Below are 23,771 nucleotides of genomic sequence, written 5' to 3'. Positions count from 1 at the left end.
GAAGATTGTTTAATAATTGATTAAATTTTTCCGTTGCAAATAATACTGATATAGATTTTTTCTTTGAAAAAAAAATTTATAAAAAAACAGCTTAAATTTGAAATTAGAGCTTGTAGACAAACTGAAAAAATTCTCACGTACGAATATCTTTTAGAAAATTAAACATACTGAGTGTGATTTGCTAAATCGCTTAAGACGCTATTAGAAAACCGCTACAATTAAAATAAACCTCGAAATAAAATTAAAACTTTGTCGACGGAGCCGCACTAGACACTAAATCTGAAGACATTTAAAGTATTGCGTCCTTCTAATTTTGTCTTTTTTTAAAAAAAAAAGAGAGAGAGAGAAAATATAATTGCCGTCCTAGTATTCAAATTTTATTTACTTAGAAGTCTGGAAGAGAAATCGACGATGCGTTGCAGTGGGAGATGCGTTAAACCAGCTTGAGTTTTTTTTTTGTGTGTGGCAAGAAATTTGCATGCAAATAGCTCGGTTCAAGAAATTTTCTTGCAGGCAAATAGAGCTTTAGATAAAACTTTTTATTTTAAAACTTTATTTACAAATATTTATGAATGCAATTTGTAAACAGATGTAATAAAAAGGATTAAAGATCATTGGAAAGAAAAACAACGTAATTAAAAATGCAAGCTTAAAAAGTTACCTGTTAACACTATTAAAAAAGGGATGCTTGATTTGTTTCTTTCAAGATCGCATGTTTTAGGTTAGTTAAAGATCATTTCTATTTCAAAACAAGTAATTCGTTATATTGTAAATTCCGTATCGGCGTCCATAAGACAATTGTTGCCAATAGTTACCGAGTCAATATGCGGATTTCACAATATATCAGGATTATAAATTTGTTTTTAACAAAACATAATTACTAAAAAGATTTTTTATTTAAAAAAAATTCCTGATTTTTATTTTTTTTTTGCTTGTTTTGTGTGTGTACTTTAAATTTCAAGTAAAATTGTCTGGACTTTTTACCGATAAATATCGGGGCTATGTTCACGCTCGGCGATGTTGCAGACATTTTAGATTCTGCTCTCTGTACTGGAATTTCTATAGTTGATGCTTTATCAAAACTTTCTGATGCAGCAGACAAAAGCAGTGAGTTAAATAAAGAGAAATGTTTAGAAAGTCTTCAAATTAAAAACAAAATTAATGAAAATTTAACCATAATTCCAGAAACAAATTTAGTTGACTCAAAGTTAAATTTAACCAATTCCTTAACAAGTCCTCTGCAAGACTATTTAGATACTTACTCTTTTGTGCCACAATCTCCAGTACCACTGCGACCATCGTATGTTAAAAAACGCAATAGACCTGCCACATTTGTTCTTAAAGATTCTGAAATCAAAACAGTCAATGATGCGCAGCTCCATAGAATACCAATTATTGATGCTCTTGATGATTTGTGTCTAGTTGCTGATGATGTCTTTAAAGATTTTGACAGAAAGAATAAAAGCTTGGATGAAAGAAAAAATGAATCTAGTTATGAGAAATCATTGCAATTGGAAGTGTTGATTAACAACAAGGTGTCTGAAATTTTAGAATCATTTAAAAAGTTAGATTTGACTGTTGATCAAATATTGACACGCAAAGTTGTTACGGAGCATATTAAACAAGATAGTTCTCAATTTTTAAAGCAATCTTTGAATATACCAGCAAAAGAATCAAATGCAGATGCTTTTGAACCATTTAACACTCCTTTAAAAAACAGAGATGAAGTCAATGATATTCAGTGTAATTTAGCTAACAAGAAGCGAGGTGCATACATTCTATCAAAAGATATTGAAGACTTAAAAGAAACACACAAAAAGTTACTTGATAAAAACTTTAATACAGTTAGCACTAGCTTGCATAATAATCAGAAAACCTCTGATTTTGTTCCTTTAAGGAGCAGAATTGTCAGTAATATACAGCCCAATTCAGCTAATATTAAAAACCGAGCTACTTACATTATATTAAATGAAAATGAAGGTTTTAAAGAAATACAAAAAGAATCAGTTGATAATAGTTTTAATCAAGTTAGCATTAACTTAAATGTTGATCAGAAAACCTCTGATCTTGTTACTTTAAGGAATAGAAAAGAAGTCAAGGATGTACAGTGCAATGCTACTACTAATAATAATAATAATAATAATCGAGATACATATATTCTATTTAAAAATAACAAAGATTTAAAAGAATCAAAAGAAGTTTTGACTCATAAACAATTCAATTCACTTAACAGTAGCTTTAAAATTGATCAGGAAACTTTTGATCATGTTACTTCAAAGAATAGTTCTGTAATCAGTGATACACAATTAAATTCAATTAACATTAAGAAGCGAGGCATATACACGCACACAGAAAATAATAAAGATTTTAAAGAACAAGGTTTGAATTTAGTGAGCAGTAGCTATGATCTTAAAAGCTCTAGTGTTTCTTTAATAAACAAAGCTTTAGATGAATTACAATATATTGCTGTTGACAATCAGAAGCAAGATACACATAAACTAACTAAAGATGATGAAAATATTAGAGAATTACCAAAAGAACCAATTTTCAATCCTGTTCAAACCTCCATTACCCACCCTTCAAGATATAGAGAATTAGCAAACAATGAAAAACATGATACATGCAAACATTTCAAAGCAAGAAAAAATGTTTTTTCAGATTTTAAAAGTTCTTACCTAAATAGTAAAAGAAATATAAATATGGAGTGGAAAGAAAAACAGCAAAATCTTTGTTTTCCAAATCAGGACCTCCATCAAGATCATCATTTAAATAAGCAAAACACTAATTGTGATGTTTATGATTTTAATATGAAAAATGAATTCTTGGCAAGTAACTTAGCAAAAGATAGTTTTAAGCTTGATGTGAAATCAGATAGAAAAGTTTCTAAAAATAATAATGGTGATAGTGACAGTCACAAACATTGTGTGATTTCAAATTATGATATTGATACTTGTAATTATAATGATAAAAAATCTTCAATTAAGTTCAGAGATAAAAATATAAAATTGGATTCTGTTGCTGTAAATGTTGTTAGGCCAAACACTTACACATTAAGTGGTATTTACCCGAAATCCTCTTACTTAACAAAAGCACTTATAACAGATCAAAGCTCTGTCAAAGATCTTATAGTTGATGGGGAATCATTTGAGGGTATGAATAGATCTTCAAGTGATCCTAATTTATTGTGTGATGAACATATGAAAATTCATTCTGAAATGGTTTTTAGGTCATCCAGTATCTCGGAAGGCTTACATCATTTCAGTCAACCAACTATTTCAAATCTAAGTAATTTAAATAGAATTATGTCAACATCTTTAACAAAACTTAATAGCCTGCAACTGTTTCAGAGTAACATTTTAATGGAAAAAGAACTCAGTAAACAGAGCTCTCCTTATTCATCTAGTGTACTTTCATCCCATAGTTGCTCTAGTGATGAATGGATTGGAGATAATGAACAAGAGATTTCTGAGAAATCTCATAGTAGCTCTGGGGGAAGCACATTTTCAGTTTCATCTGATGTTAGTGGAAGAACTTACTCAATTTCGCCAGATCAAGATAAAGATATTCATCAAGTGTATATGTCAGAGAACAATCTACAAAAATTTGCAAAAGAAAATTCTTCCTGTCTATTTAGACCTTTTTACACCAGGTCTTTTTCTTTTCCAACAGATATTTCTGGTCCTGTTTATAATTTAGATATGCCAAAAATTGATAGCCAAACTTCTTTTGACAGCTCAGCTACATTTACTGTAGTTCATCCAAAAAATAGTGAAAATGCTTGTAAAATAATCAAAAAAGAAAATTCATTTATTTTTATTGACTCTAATGAATCACAAAATGAATGTGAAGAGACGAATGATGAATCATCAGTAAATAATTGTATACAAAGTTTAACGGAAAGTAATGTTCAGTCTACTCTAAATAAAAATAATGATCAAATTGTAAAGATGAGAGAAGAAAAAGGTAGGCAAAAATGTGGTGTCAACCAAACTAATACATATTTGATCAGTCCAATGCAGTTAGAACAAGACATAAATGTTTCTTACTTTGCTAACAATCTTGAATTAAAAAATCGAGATGATCAATTAAGTGTCTTGTCTTCGCAGATTGCACATAGAGAAAAAGAAATCGAAAAAATCATTAAATCAGATGGCTGTTTACCTAATGTCTCTGAAAGAGATAAAAGTTCAAAACAACAAGATAAAAAAAAAGTAAATAATCGATTTTCTTTAAACAATGACAATCAAGAGGACAAAAAACCAAAACACACTCAATTTTTGCGCAGGAAAACCCCTTTGGTAGCGTATCCTGAAATCAAAAGTAGTAAGTGTCACAGTCCAAACAGTTAATTAATAATGCATTACCCAGGCTTAAAAAAAAAAATATTAATCATTCAACAAAAATTTTGTCATGCTTTAAATAATTTTTAATTTTCTTAAATTTTTTTTCTGTAAAAATTACATTTTTTTTTACTTGGCTTTCTTGAAATTAATGTTTGTATGTATGTTGTTTAGAAAATGACACTGAACCATTAAGTTCACGTTTAGCTGCTTTGCGTATGCAGCTTGAGGAAAAAAGACGTCAATTTGATGAGGAAAAAAAACGTAAGCTGAGCGAATGGAACAAGGTTATTTTTTTTTTTTTCCAAGTATGTTTCAATTTACAACATATCATTTTAAAAAGTCAAAAAAGAAAGCAAGTTAATTTATTTAAAGTTTTTTACATAGTAATAGAGTTAATCAAGTCCAATAACAATTCATTTAATTACAAGTTTATAATCTATGCTAACATTAATCTATGTAAAGCTATAATTCTGTATAAATAATAATGTAGTAATCTAAAAAGGCTACAAATTTAACTTGTATGTTTCAACAGTATTTGATATAAGGTTACAATCAAATCAAGAATATTAGCAATAGTCTTGTAGAATAAAAGAATATCTCAAATAATAACCACACTTTTGATATAACTATATCTCTTATGCTAACAATACTTCTAATAAGAAAAAAAGTATTTCTTATAATTTATTAGTGCACTATAAGAGTTATAAAGCATGTCTGCTATTCATTCAAAGTTTATATAAATAACATAAACAGATTATACTTTTGGAACAAAAGGTGTTAATGTAAACATGTTTTCTTTTCGATTAGTTAAAACGGATATTGTTTAAAGTTTCAAAAAAATATTTTTTCACTAAATTTGATAATAAGTTGTTTTGAGCTTTTTGATATACTGATGCATGTTAAATATATATATATATATATTACACACACACATAAAAATACATATATAAACACACATATAAATATATAAATATATATATATATATATATATATATATATATATATATATATATATATATATATATATATATATATATATATATTTATATATTTATATACAGACACAAACAATTTACATTGAATTATTATGATACTTTTAATTTAGGAAAAAGCTAAATTGCTACAAAATGCATTTTTTGATGTGATCTCCAATGGAAAAGAAAATCAAGACCCAAACAAAACAATAGATGACTGCAAACAACCATCTTGGGATGATTGTTTTGATAATGTAAACAAAAAAGGTATTTTAATACATTTTTTGTAATAATATGAAATTAAAAATTATTTAAATGATAAGTTTTAATAAGTATAATATAATTATATATAGTAGATATAGAAATATGCATTTAATATTTATAATATATTAAAATTATAAAATGTAGTTTATGTTTGACTTTAAAGGAATTTTTCATTTAGAAAACTAAAAATAATATAAGTAAAAAACGTTAGTATTAATACCTACTAATTCAAGATTTTTATGAAAACATGATTAAGCTAGTCTAGAAAAAATAGTGTTGTCATTTATAATATAATACAACATTGTTATACATATTATCAATCTTAAGAAAAACTTATGATTGCTACCTAACTCTGACAATATTTAGAAAAGCATAAAGCAATGTCAAACTCTTGAAGGCTTTCTTTATCATTTGCTGTATAATAGTATCCCTTATGTATTGTCTAAACATTCTAAGAGCATGCAAAATTTCTACTATATTATCTACTTAATATGTGATAAATAATGTTTTAGCATTCTAAAAAAAAAAGCTAATCAGAGACATATAAGTTAGCTTACTTCTGATTTAAATCGTTAAAGAAAATTTTATATATATATAGATATATATATATATATATATATATATATATATATATATATATATATATATATATATATGTATGTATATATATATATGTATATATATATATATATGTATATATATATATATATATATATATATATATATATATATATATATATATATATATATTTATATATATTGTTGTTTGAATTTATGCTTTGTTGTTGCTTTTTTAAATCAATTTTTTTGTGTTTTTGGTTTTTATTCTGTAGCTGATAGACTCTTAAATTTTGCAAAAAAATTAACTATATTTAACATAATGACAAAAAAAAATTTGTGTATATTTGGAATAAATTTGAAAAATTAAAGTATCCTTCATATTCTGAATCTGGTTGTCATTTTGTTGTCCTTCATAGGCCACTTGTCATTGATATCCTTAACATCGTTGTTGAGATACTGAAATAAGATTTCTTGAGGTTTATTGTTTACAAACTTTTATAAACTCCAATGTATGTAATTAAGTGAATTTTTCTGTTTTCTGAAAACTCTTTATTGTTGCTTTATAAAATTATTTTGTACCACTTAAATATATTTTTTCTAAATGTGCTCGAAGTTTGATCAATTCTTATTTTTTTAAATAACTTCAAACAGATTTTATATATCATAGCTTTTTAAAAGGAATACATTAAATCGACATCCATAATCTGCCAATTAGTTACTTGTTTGTTGTTGCTTTCTTTACATATTACTCTTTTCACAGTCCTGCTGAAACCAACACATTTACCATGAGTGGTAGAAAATACTTGTTCAGCATTTAAATCAAGTTCTTTACTGTGATGACAGAAATTTATAGTTTCTAAAATTTTTAAATTGTGTTACACATCCATCAAAAAAGTTCTTCACACATGATACAACAGGGTTTATTTTTTTTGATATATCTATTTATTTCTTCTTGAGTTTTGTAACAAAACACTGTGTCATAATCAGATTAAAACATAATAGTTTTAATGACAAAAATATATATATATATATATATATATATATATATATATATATATATATATATATATATATATATATATATATGTATATATATATATTTTTTTATCCACTGATAACTTTGAACATCCTGGACATTATATTGATAATTCTCAACAATATCTTAAATTTAGTTATTTGTTTTTATTTAAAGATTTTTTTTTAAAGTTTTTTAAGTTTTTGCAATATATGAGTTTACTTATTGTTTTTGCAATGTATGAATGTGAGGTAAACTTGTCAATGCTGCTGCTTAAAAAATCATCAAAATTCTCTGGTTTTCATGATTTTAACTGTAATGGTGTTAAATGCTAGTCATAATCTAAAAATGCTTGCTCTAAACAGCTTTTTAATCCTTAAATACTAGGGAGCAAATAAAGTGATAAGCCTTTATCAATTTTTATTCCGCCTAATTGCATTGATTTAGATATTTTAATGCATTAAAATATCTAAATCGTGATCTTTGTGTTGTTTGGAGTGGTCCTGTTTATTTCTGTTGTTAAGAAGCTTTTTTAATATTATAAGCTAGCAAAACCATTTTTAAAATTATGTTTATAGTGTCCTCAAACTTTTGTTTTGAAACACAGGCAAAATTACCTTTTTTTTAGTTTAAATTAGATTTTTTTAGTATAACAAATTTATGAAAAGATGATTTTAATCAAACTTCTTTTAATCAACAGTTTTTTATTATCATTAATTTTTTATCATAGAAAAAAACTTTAACTAGAAATGATTAACTAGTTTATGAGTAGTAAATTTGAAACTACTTCTGAAACCTAGTAGAAACCTAGTAGAATAGTGAAATCTCAACAGTTTTATAAAGTATCAAACTTTTTTTCACTTTGTGATTCCCAATCCTCCTATGAACTAAAATCTTCATCAGTTTCCACTGTTTTTTGTTGCTGTTGTTTTTTTTTTTGTTTTGTTTTTTTGTTTCGTTTCTTAGTAACATTTTAACTGCTTTAGTAAAAATTTAAATTTGAAAAAATTTAAATTTTTTTGTGTGACAAAAACATAAGGTACATCATAATTACAAACATAACCAATTAGATACAATTTACAGAACAAGACAATAACAACCCACTTAAATAAAATACAGAAAAAAGGAAAATAACACCACTCTAACAAAATAGACAAAGAAAGAATATAATGCCTCTGGTACATCATAATTACAAACGATAAAACAAATAATGACAAACAAAGAAAACATAAATAATTACAAACAATAAAATAAATAATGACAAAAAAAGAAAACATAAGGTACATCATAATCACAAACAAAACCTATTAAACACAATAGACAGACAAAAGACAACAACAACCCACTTAATTAATATAGAGAAAAGGATAATAACACTATTTAATCAAAATAGACTAAGAAGAAATATAATGCCTCTTATGAAATATTTATTATTTAATTAAAGAATAAGTTTTTTATTTTATAACGTGTTTTACTTAATAATGGATTTTATTTTTTAACTATGTTTTCAGATTTTTATAAAGTAAGAAAACTCAAAGTCTTTTCTTCATTTTCTCTGTTTTTTAATTTTTTTGTATTTATTTCAATGTTATATAAAAATTCTCAATAAATTTACATACTGGTCTATAAGTTTTTGAATATTCAATTTCTTGTTTTGGTCATTTAGAAACTATCCCGAATAAAAATATAGTTCCTGAAACATCAGTTGAGATCAGTAATCAAATGGAAAAAAAAAACTTGCATCAAAATCTAAATTCCTCACTATCTGCCACAAATGGCATGTGGTTTGTGGGTGTAGGCAATGAAAATTTACCTAACTCGCCAAATGACATACCTCTTATGACTTCAAATGTGGAAGTTGCTGATAACCTTGGAGAAAATGTAACTATTTTGGAGAGTTCAAATGATGCACTCCAGCTGAGTTCATTGACTGATGTAAGTGGAGTGACACCTATAATTGATATTATGTCTCATAAAATAGATGTTCCTGCAATTTTATTGTCATCCTTATCAAGCAAACAACTGCAAGAAATTGTAAATAGTTTGATTTTTTGCTATTTTTTAATTTAAATACTGTGAAAATTAATTATACTCAATAAAATAAAATATTTTCTACCTACAAGTTTGGTAGTACATAAATTGTGTTTTAAATACAAAGTTTTGTAGTACATAAATTGTGTTTTAAATACAAAGTTTTGTAGTACATAAATTGTGTTTTAAATACAAAGTTTTGTAGTACATAAATTGTGTTTTCTACAAAATTTTAAACTGCAAAAACAATTTCAAAACATCAATATGGGTTGCAAAAGAGTCTAACTAGATTTCAAAAATGTTGCTTTATTCAACTTTTACAAAGAAAGTATTTTTAATATATAAACAATTTTCTCGCTGAAAGTATATCAGCTTGGGTATCAAATGAATCAAAGTTTTTTAGAGATATCAGAAATAATAATGGCTTCTTATAAAAATCATTTACTATACAAAAAATATTTTTAAACTAAACTTGATGTAGTAATTTTTTTGAGAACATTTTGTAGCACTCATTTTTTTTTTGCAATCTTTTCAAGAAAGGTTACAATTTTTGAAAATTAATAAAGTTTAAGTTTTTAGTGATATGTAGGGCCCAGCATGTAATCAAAGGTCATTGGTGGTGACCTTTTTCTTAAAGTAGATCAAATTAAGTTATATATTTCTTATATAGATTTTTATATATTAGGGTTATGTATATATGCAACAGATAATATATAACTATGGATGTAATTTCTTAATACATTTGGTGCACTTAATTTCTTAAAAAAATTTTTATTGGTACCCTAAACCCTCATTTGATGTAGCGGCACTTAATTGCATGTTTTACCTAGAACATGCAATTGAGCCCTCTTTTTTATATCTTCCTCTGAATGTATTTTTTTACATCTTCTTGGATTACCTTTCACTACTGACCTCTCATAGAAACCATATATATAATTTATTAAAAAATTAGCTGCCTGCGAAGGCTGCCTCTCTTATGGTTCTCACTCTTATTTTACTTCTGATTTCATTCTTTACCACTACAAATCTCTGCTTTGTATGGAATACTGTTTTTTTTTTTTTGGGCTGGTTTTTCTAATGATGCTCTTCCTCTCCTAGACAAGGTTCAAAAAGACATTGTAAACCAAGTTGAACCTACTTTATCTGCCAAGCTTGTGCCTTTCTCTCATCATTGTAAAGTTGCATCTCTTTCTCTTTTCTATAAATACTATTATGGCCGCTACTCAAAGGAGCTTTTTAGTTCCATCTACCAAAACTCATTCTTGCTTGACTCGTCATTCAGAAAAATCTCATCAACAGTATCTGTCCCTACATGCTCTAAAAACTTCAACCCTTTAGAACTCTTTCCCATTTTCTTAAATCATACAACCTACGACTTTCTTCTGTCAATAGTTACCTTGGTTTTTAACTCTGTTCTTTGTTTTCTAGTCCCAACCTAATACAGGGTTCCCACTCCTCCTTAAAAACCTTAAATATCCTTAAAAAAAAAAACTCCTTAAAAGTCCTTAAATAACCTTAAAAAAAGGTCAAATTTAACTGCTCTCCTTAATTTCTCCTTATTTCTATTATTATCTTCTAGGAAATTTTATTAAAGTATATAGATTATACTTATCAATAGAGAAGCAAATAGTTACTTCTTTAATGATTTGAAATCCTACACCTATATAAATATGTATATATATATATGTATATATATATATATATATATATATATATATATATATATATATATATATATATACACACGCACACATATATATACACATATATAGATATACATCAACTTGTTTCTCCGGGCAGGGGCCTTGTTCGTCAAGGTTCGTGTTTTGGAGTTATAGAGTTGGGAGAGGGTTATAACCACAAGTAGCCTTATCATATGTAGTGGCCTTCTTGGCCTTGGGGAGGTGAATTACTTAAAAAAAAATATATATATATATATGTGTATATATGTATATATATATATATATATATATATATATACACACACATATATATATATATATATATATATATATATATATATATATATATATGTATATATATATATGTATATATATATACATATATATATACATATATATATATATGTATATATATATACACACATTAGGGTGCATCACAAAACAACAATTTAAAAAAATTGATTTTGTCTGACACCTAATTGTGTTCTATATATTAAAAAAACACTGACTTTCAATTTTTTTAAAGGTCCCCCAACACCCTTAAATATTTGAACGGTCCCTAATGATTTCAAAAAAATAGTTTTTCAAAAGTAGGTCATGTTGGGTCACAAATTAAGCAAAATTTTATAAAAATTTCAAAAATAATCATCATTTTATTAAAAAAAAGGTGCATTTTTTGTAGTTTTCATAGCAGTGAAATATTAAATGTTTTTTTTTTAAAATGGTGATTATTTTTAAAATGTTTTTAAAATTTCGCTTAATTTTAGACCCGACATGACCTACTTTTGAAAAACTATATTTTTTTTAAATATTAGGGACCGGTCAAATATTCAAGGGTGTTAGGGAACCTCTAAAAATATTTCTTATTCTAAAATTTTTGAAAGTCATTGTTTTTAATATTTAGAACAGAATTACAAGTCAGACAAAATCAATTTTTTTAAATTGTTGTTTTGTGATGCATTTTATATATATATATATATATATATATATATATATATATATATATATATATATATATATATATATATATATATATATATATATAGAGAGAGAGAGAGAGAGAGAGAGAGAGAGAGAGAGACCACTTTTTGTTTTTTTTTAAAGCACCTGTTTGATTGAAATTATTTTAAAAACTGTTTAATTTTTTCAATATTTTATTAGTGCTAATTAATAAGTAAAGTCTTTACTATTTAATTACTATTTAATTTAATTGTTGTTTCCTTAAATATTACTTTATATTACTAATTAAATATAACTTTAAAACATCTACTTTATAATTTTCATTTTTTTTAATGTTGGTTAAAAGTTGAGGATTGGTGCTTTATTTGATGATTTTCTTTTATAATTTTGCTTTTATTTTCATCAGCATTTACTAACTCTAAATTTTTGTTTTTTTTGTTTGAAATACTAATAAAAACATAAATAAATCAAATAATAAAAAAGTTACAAAATGAGCTATAAAAAAATACAGCATGAAACTCCTAAATCACGGTTGACAACCTATGAAAAAACACGTTACAAATCTATTTTTCTTTGAAACCAACGACTATCTCATTGTCAAAAAAACAATTTGAAAAAAAAGTTAAAGATTGCATATTCTATTTTACATTAGAGCGAACCAAGCAAAGTAGAAGCACATGTAGGCATTTGGGCCTGCATGAACTATACAGGAGTTGTATGCTATTGATTATTTGAAGGTCGAATTAATTTTGATAGATATATTGAAATTTTAGAATATTGATAATGCCTTCTTCCCTCTATCGATATATTTAAAGGAGAAAACAACGATATCAGATATCAACAATATATCAAGTCTTGTAAATTCAATGCCAAAGAGAGTAAATCAATGATTACAAGAGAAATGTGGTTCTACAAAATAATAAAATAGTTTTTTTTGCTGTATTTTTTTTTTAATTGTTCTTATATATTATTAGAAATATATCCTTAACTTTTAGCTAATCTTTTTTTTAATTAACATGTTTAATTATTTTTAATTTTTTGGTTTAAAAATCATTTTTTAGATTTTTAAAAAGTCTATTATACTAAATATTATACTTAAGTCTTTGATTTCCATGTACAAAGTGGCCAGCCACTTTGCACATGGAAATCAAAGACTTAAGTATAATATTTTTTAATCTAGTGTTGTTACATATATTTTAGGTCAAGTTTTGAAATTTGAAATTAGACTGTCCTTGTTTTTCTTTTACTAATTTTTAGTTCATATAATACTAAATGAAATGTCATTATTTAATGATTCTCTTTGTAATTAGATGACATTAAAGCTGACATATCAAAATCTAATGCATTAAAAAGAGCTGCCTTTGAAAAACTAGAGTCTCTTGAAAAGAACTTTTTTAATAATGTTATATATATAAATATATATATATATATATTTATATATATATATATATTTATATATATATATATATATAAATATACAACTTTTTTAATAATGTTATATATATAAATATATATATATATATATATATATATATATATATATATATATATATATATGTATAGTATATTATGTTTATAATAGTTTACCTATTTATATTTAATATTTATTGAAAAAAGAACGATTCTGTTTTTAAAGTAATCATTTTCTCCTTAATTCTCCTTATTTTTTGCTTGAAAAAATTGGTGTTCGCGACCGAATCTCCTTATAAATTGGGAAAATATATCCTTAATTCTCCTTAAAGTCCTTATTTTTAGCCTCAGTTTTAATAGTGGTAACCCTGTAATAGTAGTTGCTTGATGCCATGTTAGAAGTGAATTAAATTTTATATATATATATATATATATATATATATATATATATATATATATATATATATATATATATATATATATATATATATATATATATATATAATATCAGATCTGTTATTTCTTTTTTTTTTTCTACTTATGAAAACTTTTTTTGAAACCCGTGTTGACGAGGTTGATCTCATTTTTGCCAAGATTTAAATCCACATTAAATAAATTTTGCAAAGTAAAATACAAAATAAGTTTTTTTCTCAGTGAGAAATAATTTAATTGTATGTAATAATCAACTAGTTTAAAAAATAAAAGTTGTTATCTTATCATTATTACAGAAAGTTAAAATTAATATGGAATATATTAGCGGTTGCAGTACTTTTTTCTCTTTTTTTTTTTTAGTTATATTTGAGAATATATTTTATATTTGAGTTGTTTTTATATTTTCATATTGTTTATTTTTTTTATTTTTTAGGTCCTGGTCATGACATTAAACTGATCATTTATTAGGTTAAGTGAGACTTATATGTTAACCTTGTATAGTAATCTTCCTAGTGGTAGTATTACAGTAAAAGTACTTAGTCTTGATTTAAAAAACAGGTTATTTCTAGGAAAGGCATCTGGTTGTAAAAAAAGCTTTTTTCGTAATGTTGTATTTAATGAAAAAAATGACCTTATGGAAAGTGCCCCCTCCCCCTCCCCTTAAAAAAGTGCATTATTTTTGGATTGTGTATCTTTGTTTAGGTATCATTATTATCTTGAAGACATAAAAATATTTAAAAACATTTTCACCCAACTATTAATGATTTAAGGAAGGAGGAGGGGGGGGGGACACTACCATTTTGTGGTTGTTATATGCTGTAACTATTATTTTAAGTTTATTAAATTAAATTTTTAAGTTATTTAATTTTTATTATTAATTAAAGAAATTTTTTGTGAAATGATTTTTGTGAAATTACTTTTTTTCACTGAAAATTAGTTTTAAATTTATCTTAAATATTTTAAATATGATTTTATGTAGCAATTTGTTTTAGTTTATAATATTTCATACAAGTTACCATTACTTTTTTGTATATATATTTTTTATTTTTTTGTATATGTATATATATATATATATATATATATATATATATAACTCCTAATTGCATATACTATGTTCATGTTATGGATGGAATGACATTTAAGTAATCCTTTAAGCTTATAAGATCTTTTTTATTGTTTACTAAATGTATACTACCATAACTACCATTGTGAACAGTTTACATTTTCAGTTGTGAAATGTTATTAAAATCGTCATTTAAAATGAGACGAAGATGGTCTCAAGAATTGGTATTGTTTTTTTATGATAAAAATTTATATACTTTATTGTTTCATTTAAAGTATTGTAAAAAATAAATTTTTTATTATTGTCAGGTTGATGAAAACAAACTGTCTACAGCAGAAAATAAGTTTGGCGGTGAACAAAAATCAAATGATATTACCATGAGATTCAAAAGCTTATCTTTGAATAATAAGTCTGATGACATGCTTAATGATAATTATTTTACACCAAACAGCTCCTATAGCAAAGAATTGAATAAAAAAAATCACTTATTTAACAGTTTAGAAGGTGAGACAATACAGAATAAAAATGCCACATCTGTTTTGTTTACACCAAGCACTACCACATCAAACTATTCTGAAACATCTGTAAATCCAAACTATGCTTTTTCTGAATCTGCCTTAACTCAATCTGATTTTAATCAAGGTATGCTTAATGACCTACATTTGAAAGGTGTGCTTGATGAATTACCTCTAGATACGAAAAGTGTGCTTGATGACCTACCTCTACATATGAAAAATGTTCAAAACTCATTAGTTGATAATGATGGAATATTTAGTTCTTTTAAGATGTCACAAGAGCATCTTTTACATTCTGTTGATCAATCATTTCCCAAGAATCAAGCTTTAAATGAACAATCAGTTAATAATTATCAAAATCTACAAACACCTCAAAATAATTCCCAAGTTAGTGAAAACAATTTTATTACCTCTGAAAATCAAGTGACACCAACCAAGCAAAATAATATTCTTAATGATGATAAGAATAACCTTCATGAAATGTCTCCACAAAGTTTTGGCTTTACACTTGAAGAAAATGTAATATATTTTAATACTTATCAGCATATATATGTATTTATATGTATTTTTTATGTTTTTGTTAAATTTATATGCATGCAGAGCAATTTATCCTTGCAGAGCAAATTTGCATTAAAATTGCTTACAGTACATTCATTACATTTAATCATTTATCATCAATACATTCCTGCAGTGTATAGTCATTAGTTTGTTTGTTTGTTTTTCTTTAATTTTTTTTTTTTTTTATTAAAAACTTTATCATAAATGTACTAATTAATTTACAAAAACAACATTTTTAGTTTTTGCCTATGTGTTTTGTCTGTCAAAAATAGCAAGACAGTTCACCTTTAAGAAATAATTTGGTTTTAATTTATGGTTTTTATTACTTTTTAATTATGTAGTTTGTGTTAATTTTTATTATGGTTTATAATTAGACTGAAACTATGGCTGAAAGATTGTTGTTTTTCTTCACAAAAAAAAGTGTCAAAAATTTACTATAAATTTCAAAAACCTTTCAGGATATGACACCAGAACAAAAGAAAAAGAAAGAAAGGTTCATTCAAAACAGAATGAAAAAATTGCAAATAGAAAAAGAAAAGAAGAAAGCTGCACTGGAGAAAAAAAATCAGTAGGAAATTGTTTAAAATTGCTTTTATTGTATCATACAAAAATCATTTTATTAGTGTCTTAGAAATAATAAACATATTTTTATCCTCTACATAAAAAATATGAAAATCATCATGATTGGTATATTGATTATTTTTGCTTAGAAATTTTTCACATAAAATCTTTATTCGCAAATTTTTATTCAATAAATTTTTAGAGAAATATTATATCTCAAGTCTAAACTAGTAATGCTCAACATGATGTTTCAAATAAGGAGATAATAGGAAACATCATAAAACATCTTTCTTTTAGATGGTTTGCAATGACAAAATCAGATTTACTCTTTTTTTGCTGGGATCATGTACCCCTATGTTGTGTGACACTATATGTTTTTATTGTTATATTTTGATATGAGGGCACCAAAGAACAGTAAATATGTACTTTATTTTCTTAAAGCAATAGGCAAATAGAAAAATAAAAACCTCAGGATCAGGATGAAATCCTTAAACTTGAATTTAAGGAACAATAATCGTCAATAATCAGGTATGAAAATGATAATGTAATTGGATTAAACTAAGACATCCTCAAAGTTCTTAAGTTTCTAAAACTTCTCCAGTATAAACTAAATTTGATCAGTTAATTGAATCATTAGTTGGCCATAATCTACAATATTATCAATATTAGGAGAGTGTTAGCTATATTACTTAGAATATGCAGCTAATTTTAGTTGAAATTTAAAAATAGTTTATTTGGAATTTTAAAAAACAAATTTAAAGTAAATTAAATATTTCAATTGACTTTATTAGTAAGTAACTTATATATACTTAATATGTAAATTAAATTATAATAAAAGAAAATAATATTTACAACAATATTCATATTGTTCATATACAAATAAAAAAAATTGGTAGATTTGTAGATAACTAAATAGCTTTGCGACTCTTTCTTATTTCCTAGTGAAGGTATATCTCTAAAACATTATTTCGTTATTTTGAGGCTTTCTACCTCAATTTTTAAAAGTTTCAAACCACCAGCCTTTGCCGACTGATTTTTGCTTTGACTTTTACTTTGTGCTTTTTGATTTAGTTACTGATTTTGTCGGTAACATTCGAGTTTTTTTCTGCATCTTCTAAATGCTTTTTCGTCATTTTCAGAAATTAATGAAATAGATTTTGTCTAATGCTTAAGTCTATTATTTCCAATAAAACTCTTTATGGAACTTGAAATTATAGCTAGAGAATAGAATTATCATTTCAAGTTCCCATTGTTTACTTGTTAACTCTTAAATATCTTTTGTGAATTTTGGAGTTTAATAGAGACACATCTCTCGTTCCATCCATTTTTTATGTTTAGTTTAATTTATTCCATTCATTCATTTTATATAATAACGCTATACTTTATTTATATTAGACCACTCCTGATCCAATCCGCCAATCCTGACTTGAACATGCTAATGCTTTGTAAAACTTTAAGCCAATCTTGGCTTTTTGTTTTTTTATTTCACTTCACCTCCTCAAGGTCATGAAGGCCACTACAGTCAAGGAGGCTACTTTAGTTGTGGTTGCAACCCTCTCTCAACTCTATAACTCCGAAACACGAACCTTGACAAACAAGGCCGCTGTGAGGAGAAACAAGTTAGCGCAGTACTACCAGGGGCGTGGTGGGGTTCGAACTTGGAATTTCTTGCTTATAAGGCGAGTGCTCTACCACAACACCACTACTGCGTTAAATAATAATTTCTGTTTAAACTGCAACATTCCTGTCTAAACCATTTCCTTTGCTTTTCCATACTATTAAAACTATTTAGTGCTTTTCTTATTTTCTGGTATATTTAAAAGCAAGATGTTCTATATAGCAGTCTATTAACTATTATATAAGAGATATCATTTAATTTGTGTCTACTTATGTTATAAAATTTAAAAATTGACCAGAAGGTCAGGTCAACAGTTTTGAAAATTTAGGTTAATTTAATAATAGGATATTTTCATATTAAATCAAAAGTACCGATATAAAAATGGTATTTAAACTCAATGTTTAGGATTATAACATTATTGTTAAACTGTTTAAAATGTATTGAGAATCATTAATAATCAAAAAACTACATCAATATACTGAAAAACAAATGTTATTATTCTTACATCACTCTACAGAATTTGTGTGATATGTGTCAATTTATAAATCATAATGGTAGAAAAATTTAACTACTATAAATATAACGCTTTGTTCATATAACTGTCAAAGCTTTAAATTGAATTCATTATTTTTATATTAGAGCTTTTAGATATCAAGAGTTTTCTATTAGATAACATTGCATTACTAACACACAAGTTTTCATTCATGTAGCAGAAAAACACACTTATGGTCGACTGTATAGAAGAAACGCTTTCATTATTCAAAATAATGTAATCTTTTTACATAATGCATAAGGATGAAAACATTCTTGCTATTAAAGGAACACTAGACAACTGTAGTTTACTAGTAATTTACTAAATTTTTTACTAGTGATCATCTTGTTGTAGCAATAATGAATCCTATGCAAAATATTCTTCTCAATTACAAACAATTACTTCAATCATGAACTATAAGGATGAAGGAGAAGCTATAAGGATGAAGGAGAATCTATTTCTGGAGACTTTCAGTCATTTTTATATAAAATGAATCAGAACTTTATATAAACAAAACACGAAACAATCTCTCAAAATATATCACTAATTTTGTTGAATCTAACGAGCTTTTTTTTGTAAACATAATCAATGTTGCTGGTCCTAGTTACACCTATTAACATAAAACTCTTTCTAATTCTTCTTACTTTGACCATATTCCATCTTTAAAAGAGAGAGAACTATGTTTTACAAATTATCAAGTTATTTTCCCTTTCAAATTAGTGATCAACTTATGGTACCCACCAGTATCGACTTTAGAGGAAGCAGCTTATCAAATAAAATAAATAATATAATGCAAAATTAAAACTCAATTCCAAAACATGCAGGGAAGAATGAAAGTTTTATTGACTTTTATAATTTTTATCTATCTATAACATTTGCCAGTTACACATTTACAGAAGAAAAAATAGAATCAGAAATTAATAAAACATGCTCTAAAATCTTAAGTAATAGTATTAAATAGTCTTATGTTTGCAGATCACAGTACTTCTTATATGTTGTTTAATTTGTGTTCAACTTTGGTTTTGCACCAATATAAATCTAACACAATATAAATCTAACAAGCTTTATTGGAAAATAGTGAAGCTTATTGGGATGGAATAAAGCACTGAATCCTCAAAATTTGGTGAGATAATCATTTTAAGAGATGGGTTGTTAGTATTGTTAAGTTTCCCTATAGCAGTCTCAGCTGCCAGAGTGAACTAGTGGTTCTCATACTGAGTTTCTTTTCATAATAATCTTTATTAGACAACATTAGGCGGCCTGAAAAAATCAGTTCTTCACAGACTTTACAACTTTGCTTTAAAACCGAGCCTTGCTTTAAAACTTTAAGACTTTAGAATTCTTTAGAACCTTGAATTACCTTACCTTAGAATTCTTTAGAAACTTTAGAACCTTGCTTTAAAACTTTAAGACTTAAGAATTCTTGCTTTAAAACTGCATAAATTAATCCAATAATTGGATTGATATAAGCTTTTTATTTTATTTTTTTGTTCAAGTGAATTAAGTGCAAATGTAAGCAATGTACTTTGAGCTATTTGGTGAACACTTTGAAATGCGAAAATTCTTAAAATTTATTATTTTAAAAATTGTCTAAAATTTTGGGGAATATTTTCAAAAGTTTAGACTGTAGTAAAGAAGTACCACAAGTTGTTTGAACCCAAACTATCTGGCCTCTCCTGTAAGTAAAACGTAATGCAGAAAATATTTATTATAATTTTCAATAAACTGTAACCAATATGGGGAAATTTTAAAAAACTTTCATTTGTAATTATTTGTAAATAATTGTAAGGACTAGTGCAATTTTGCAGTGCAAATACACACATACATATGGTCTTAAAGCTTAAGGAAGTGTTAAGTGTAGATTTCCATGTTTTTTTTTCCAAAATGTCTAATTTTCAAATAATAAAACATCTGAAGAAAAAATATTTTTTTGTTTTTAGATATTTTTTGCTTGATTTTAATTTGGTTGATTTAAGTTGAAAAAAATGTTACATTTTATATAAAGTATTTTTTTTTCTCTTGTCCACACTTATTTTATTCAAAAAGCTAGGAATTTAAAATATTGCCACAAAAGGTGCATTTTTGTTGGCATCTTCTCTCTCCTTTTACATCAACTTCAGTTTCTTAAGAGTATGTTTAGGCATCAATAAATATATCCCATTTGCAATTTATCTAGCTTAATGACAAGCAGGGATTGGATCAGGAAAAAGTTAAGTACTTCATTACCCAGATAAAATGAACCCAGTTCACACAATATTGTATAGTTTGTTCTTACCTTTGGAAATGTTTTTTGGGTAATGGCGTTTTCTCAATTAGTTATCGAAGTAGTTTTATGTGTTTTTACCTAAATAATTAATGAATATACAATACCAGTATTCATTTAAATAATCTTTTTTTTAATGTATTAGATATCCTTTTTCAGTATAATGAACCAATTTTGCATTTTATTTTTTAGAGAAGAAGAAAAATTGGCTGCTGTAAAATTGCTGCAAGAAGAAGAAGATCGACTTGCTAAAGAGAAGCTTAAAGAACAGCGCTTACTTGATGAGGCAACTGCTTTACAAAATAAAATGTACAACAAACGACTCAATGAACTGACCTACAATACAAATCCTTTGGTTAGGTATGAAATTATATATTTTAGGCTTCTTTGTTTGTTGTTGTTTTTTTATTTATTTTTTATTATTGTAGTTAATATTTATTGAAAAACTTTAGTCAAGTTACCTTCTGTTTATAAACTAATATGTACAGAGTTGTAATTTTGAGAAATTTTAGTATAAAAAGTTTTCGTGTTAAATTGATCAAATTCCAGTTGACAGATTTCATGAACATTGTTGTCATGGAAACAAGATTGTTTAATGTATTCTGCGCTAAGTTTACACAACAAATACTTACAGTTTTAATTTAATAAATGTGTTCTATTGATTTACAGTAGCTTGTCTCTCACTTTAAGTTGTTTTTGTATATATTATTAAAAGGTAGGATAGTTAAATAAATTTATTATTAAGTTGATGGCTGTTTGTATCTAGTTATTCTTGCTTATTTTCAAAGTTGATGGAAACTTAACAGGGTAATCAGTGTGGTCAAAAAAAGACAGAAATGATTATTACCTGGTAGATAGAATGAAAGTGATTTTGTATTACACTCTCTGTCTATTGTAACCTCTATTTGTCATTTTTACAGCATAACAGTTATAATTAAAAATGTGATTGACATATAATTAAAAGGGAAAGTGTAAATATGCAATTTTTTATCTTTTTTGTCCGCACTTCTATGTATATAAGTACTCTTTTTAGTATAAAGACTATATATGAGTATAAAGACTATATATGAGTATAAAGACTATTTTTAGTATCAAGACTATTTTTTAGTATAAAGACTATATACGTATATATTTTTTAGTATAAAGTATATATTTTTTAGTATAATAACTATTTTTAGTATAAAGACTATATATGAGTATAAAGACTATATACGTATATGAAGCAAATTTATTTACTTAAGTAATAATTCTTTTCGCACATAGAAAAGACCAGTTACCAGCGCCCGTAAAAACGTCATCGAATAAAGAAGACAATCGTATACAAACTTCTGTTTCAAACAATCCTGCTCTTCGACCTAATAACTACCCCAATACTGAATCTTTATTAAATACTTGCAGTTCTCCTACATGTGATAGCATAAGTACAGCTCAAAGTGCTTTTAGTGAGTACAATGGACCAATTAATTACCAAAAGCCAAGTGGGAAATCCAACAAAAAAATAATACAAAACGCTATCATGCATTGTTGTCTATGTGGCGAAGTAAATAAAGAGGCGAAAGCTAAATGTTTAGATGTGAGTGGTCTTTGTATTCTTTATATAATTGTTTATTCTTTAAATTCCATTTGCAATTATATATTCTGATTTCATTTTATAATTTTATAAAACAAAAATAAATGTTTAGACATTAACGCTCTCCGACGCCAGTCACTTTCTTGTTTTGTTTCGAGAAGGTCTCAAATTTCGCTCCGTGTATGCGTACAACCCCGAAGAGCAAACGGTATTTTGAGATTTAAATATGATCTTTAAGTTGATTAATTTTTTAACTTGAATTACATAGGTGCGTGCGTTTCTTTATAGATATCCCGCATATATGGCATTGGGCCGAAAATGATTACTTCAAAAATGATTTCGACGTATTACAAGTAAGTGCAATCTATTTGAATTTTGTTAACTACCAAAATTATTCAATTCTTTAAATCCGAATGCATTTTGTGTATTAAATATTATTAATTTCTTTTAATTTTAAGATATAATAGTGGAGCAAAAGAGTTTTATTCGTTGGACACCAAGCATTTATCTATTCAAGTTGATGGTGTTATGATTAAAAAGGAGTTATGGGATAAGAAAACCTCTGTTACAAAAACTGAACCTATTCAAAAAACCAAACCTGTTCAATATAAGTCTTTACAGATACAAAGGTAGTGCTACTTGTGAATAAAGATTTGTAAATACTGTATCCGAATGCCAAAAGCCTATCAATCTTTTGATGAACAACCAAATAAAGAAATTGGTTGCCAATTGATCAACGCGCGCCTTTAATATTTATTAATATATAAATAACACTAACCAGCATATCAAACGTTGGTATCAAAAGTCAGAAGAAAGCATAATTTTTTCTTTTTGTTATGTTGAATAATAATTTATTTGATATATGCGATAATGTTTAGCCACGTACTAGATACTTTTAAAATTTTTGTTTTGTCTTTGTAATATTTTTGTTGCAGTTATTTAAAAAACGACAGCTATTGTATATATGTGTATGTGTATATATGTGGATCTTATTTGAATTCTTATTTTAAATTAAAGGTTATACAGCTAGTTTATATAGTTTTCTTGTTTTTCTCAAAATTCTTTATTTTATTTTACAACAATTTAGAAATATGTTTTTATTATATTATAACTGTATTCCCTAAATATTCATAGTCCGGTCAAAATAGTCGAAAAAATAGTGTTAGGATACAATAATTCGAGCATCGAGCTGAAAACTGGTACAGACGTTGAAGGCATTATTACCTATAAAATATTGAATGTCCCCACTGATCCCACATCTGTAAAAATAGTTATTCAAGGACAAACGTTTTACGATATAGTGAAGAAAATACGTTTCTTCGGCTTTTCCTTAATCTTGGATAAACAGTTTCAGGCTTCAAGTTTCTGGGGTTTTTTCTTACTGTATAGCTGTTCTAAAGAAGACTATATTTTATTAA

The 23,771-nt window shown here is 25.9% G+C and overlaps 1 protein-coding gene across 4 annotated transcripts in view; it reads left to right on the top strand.

Moving 5' to 3' along the window:
• Positions 1 to 23,382, top strand: part of LOC100208928 (calmodulin-regulated spectrin-associated protein 1-B) — an 82,378-nt gene extending 58,996 nt beyond the window's left edge. The window contains exons 1-11 of one of the 4 annotated variants that reach the window (XM_065796167.1): positions 23 to 4,323; positions 4,515 to 4,627; positions 5,450 to 5,585; positions 8,825 to 9,093; positions 15,045 to 15,770; positions 16,268 to 16,377; positions 20,976 to 21,143; positions 22,047 to 22,356; positions 22,466 to 22,561; positions 22,642 to 22,706; positions 22,812 to 23,382. In XM_065796167.1, the coding sequence (XP_065652239.1) occupies positions 1,002 to 4,323; positions 4,515 to 4,627; positions 5,450 to 5,585; positions 8,825 to 9,093; positions 15,045 to 15,770; positions 16,268 to 16,377; positions 20,976 to 21,143; positions 22,047 to 22,356; positions 22,466 to 22,561; positions 22,642 to 22,706; positions 22,812 to 22,986 (5,490 nt within the window). In that variant the 5' untranslated portion in view covers positions 23 to 1,001 and the 3' untranslated portion in view covers positions 22,987 to 23,382. Of the gene's footprint in view, positions 1 to 22; positions 4,324 to 4,514; positions 4,628 to 5,449; positions 5,586 to 8,824; positions 9,193 to 15,044; positions 15,771 to 16,267; positions 16,378 to 20,975; positions 21,144 to 22,046; positions 22,357 to 22,465; positions 22,562 to 22,641; positions 22,707 to 22,811 lie in introns of those variants that run through there. The other 3 variants (XM_065796166.1, XM_065796169.1, XM_065796168.1) reach the window with 3 other exon arrangements.
• The last annotated feature ends 389 nt before the right edge of the window (positions 23,383 to 23,771 follow it).

The sequence above is a fragment of the Hydra vulgaris genome, chromosome 04 (assembly GCF_038396675.1).
Source record: "Hydra vulgaris chromosome 04, alternate assembly HydraT2T_AEP".
NCBI classification, from domain to species: Eukaryota; Metazoa; Cnidaria; class Hydrozoa; order Anthoathecata; family Hydridae; genus Hydra; species Hydra vulgaris.
Note: the sequence above shows the minus strand (reverse complement) of the source record. Positions and strands in the feature narration are given on the sequence as shown.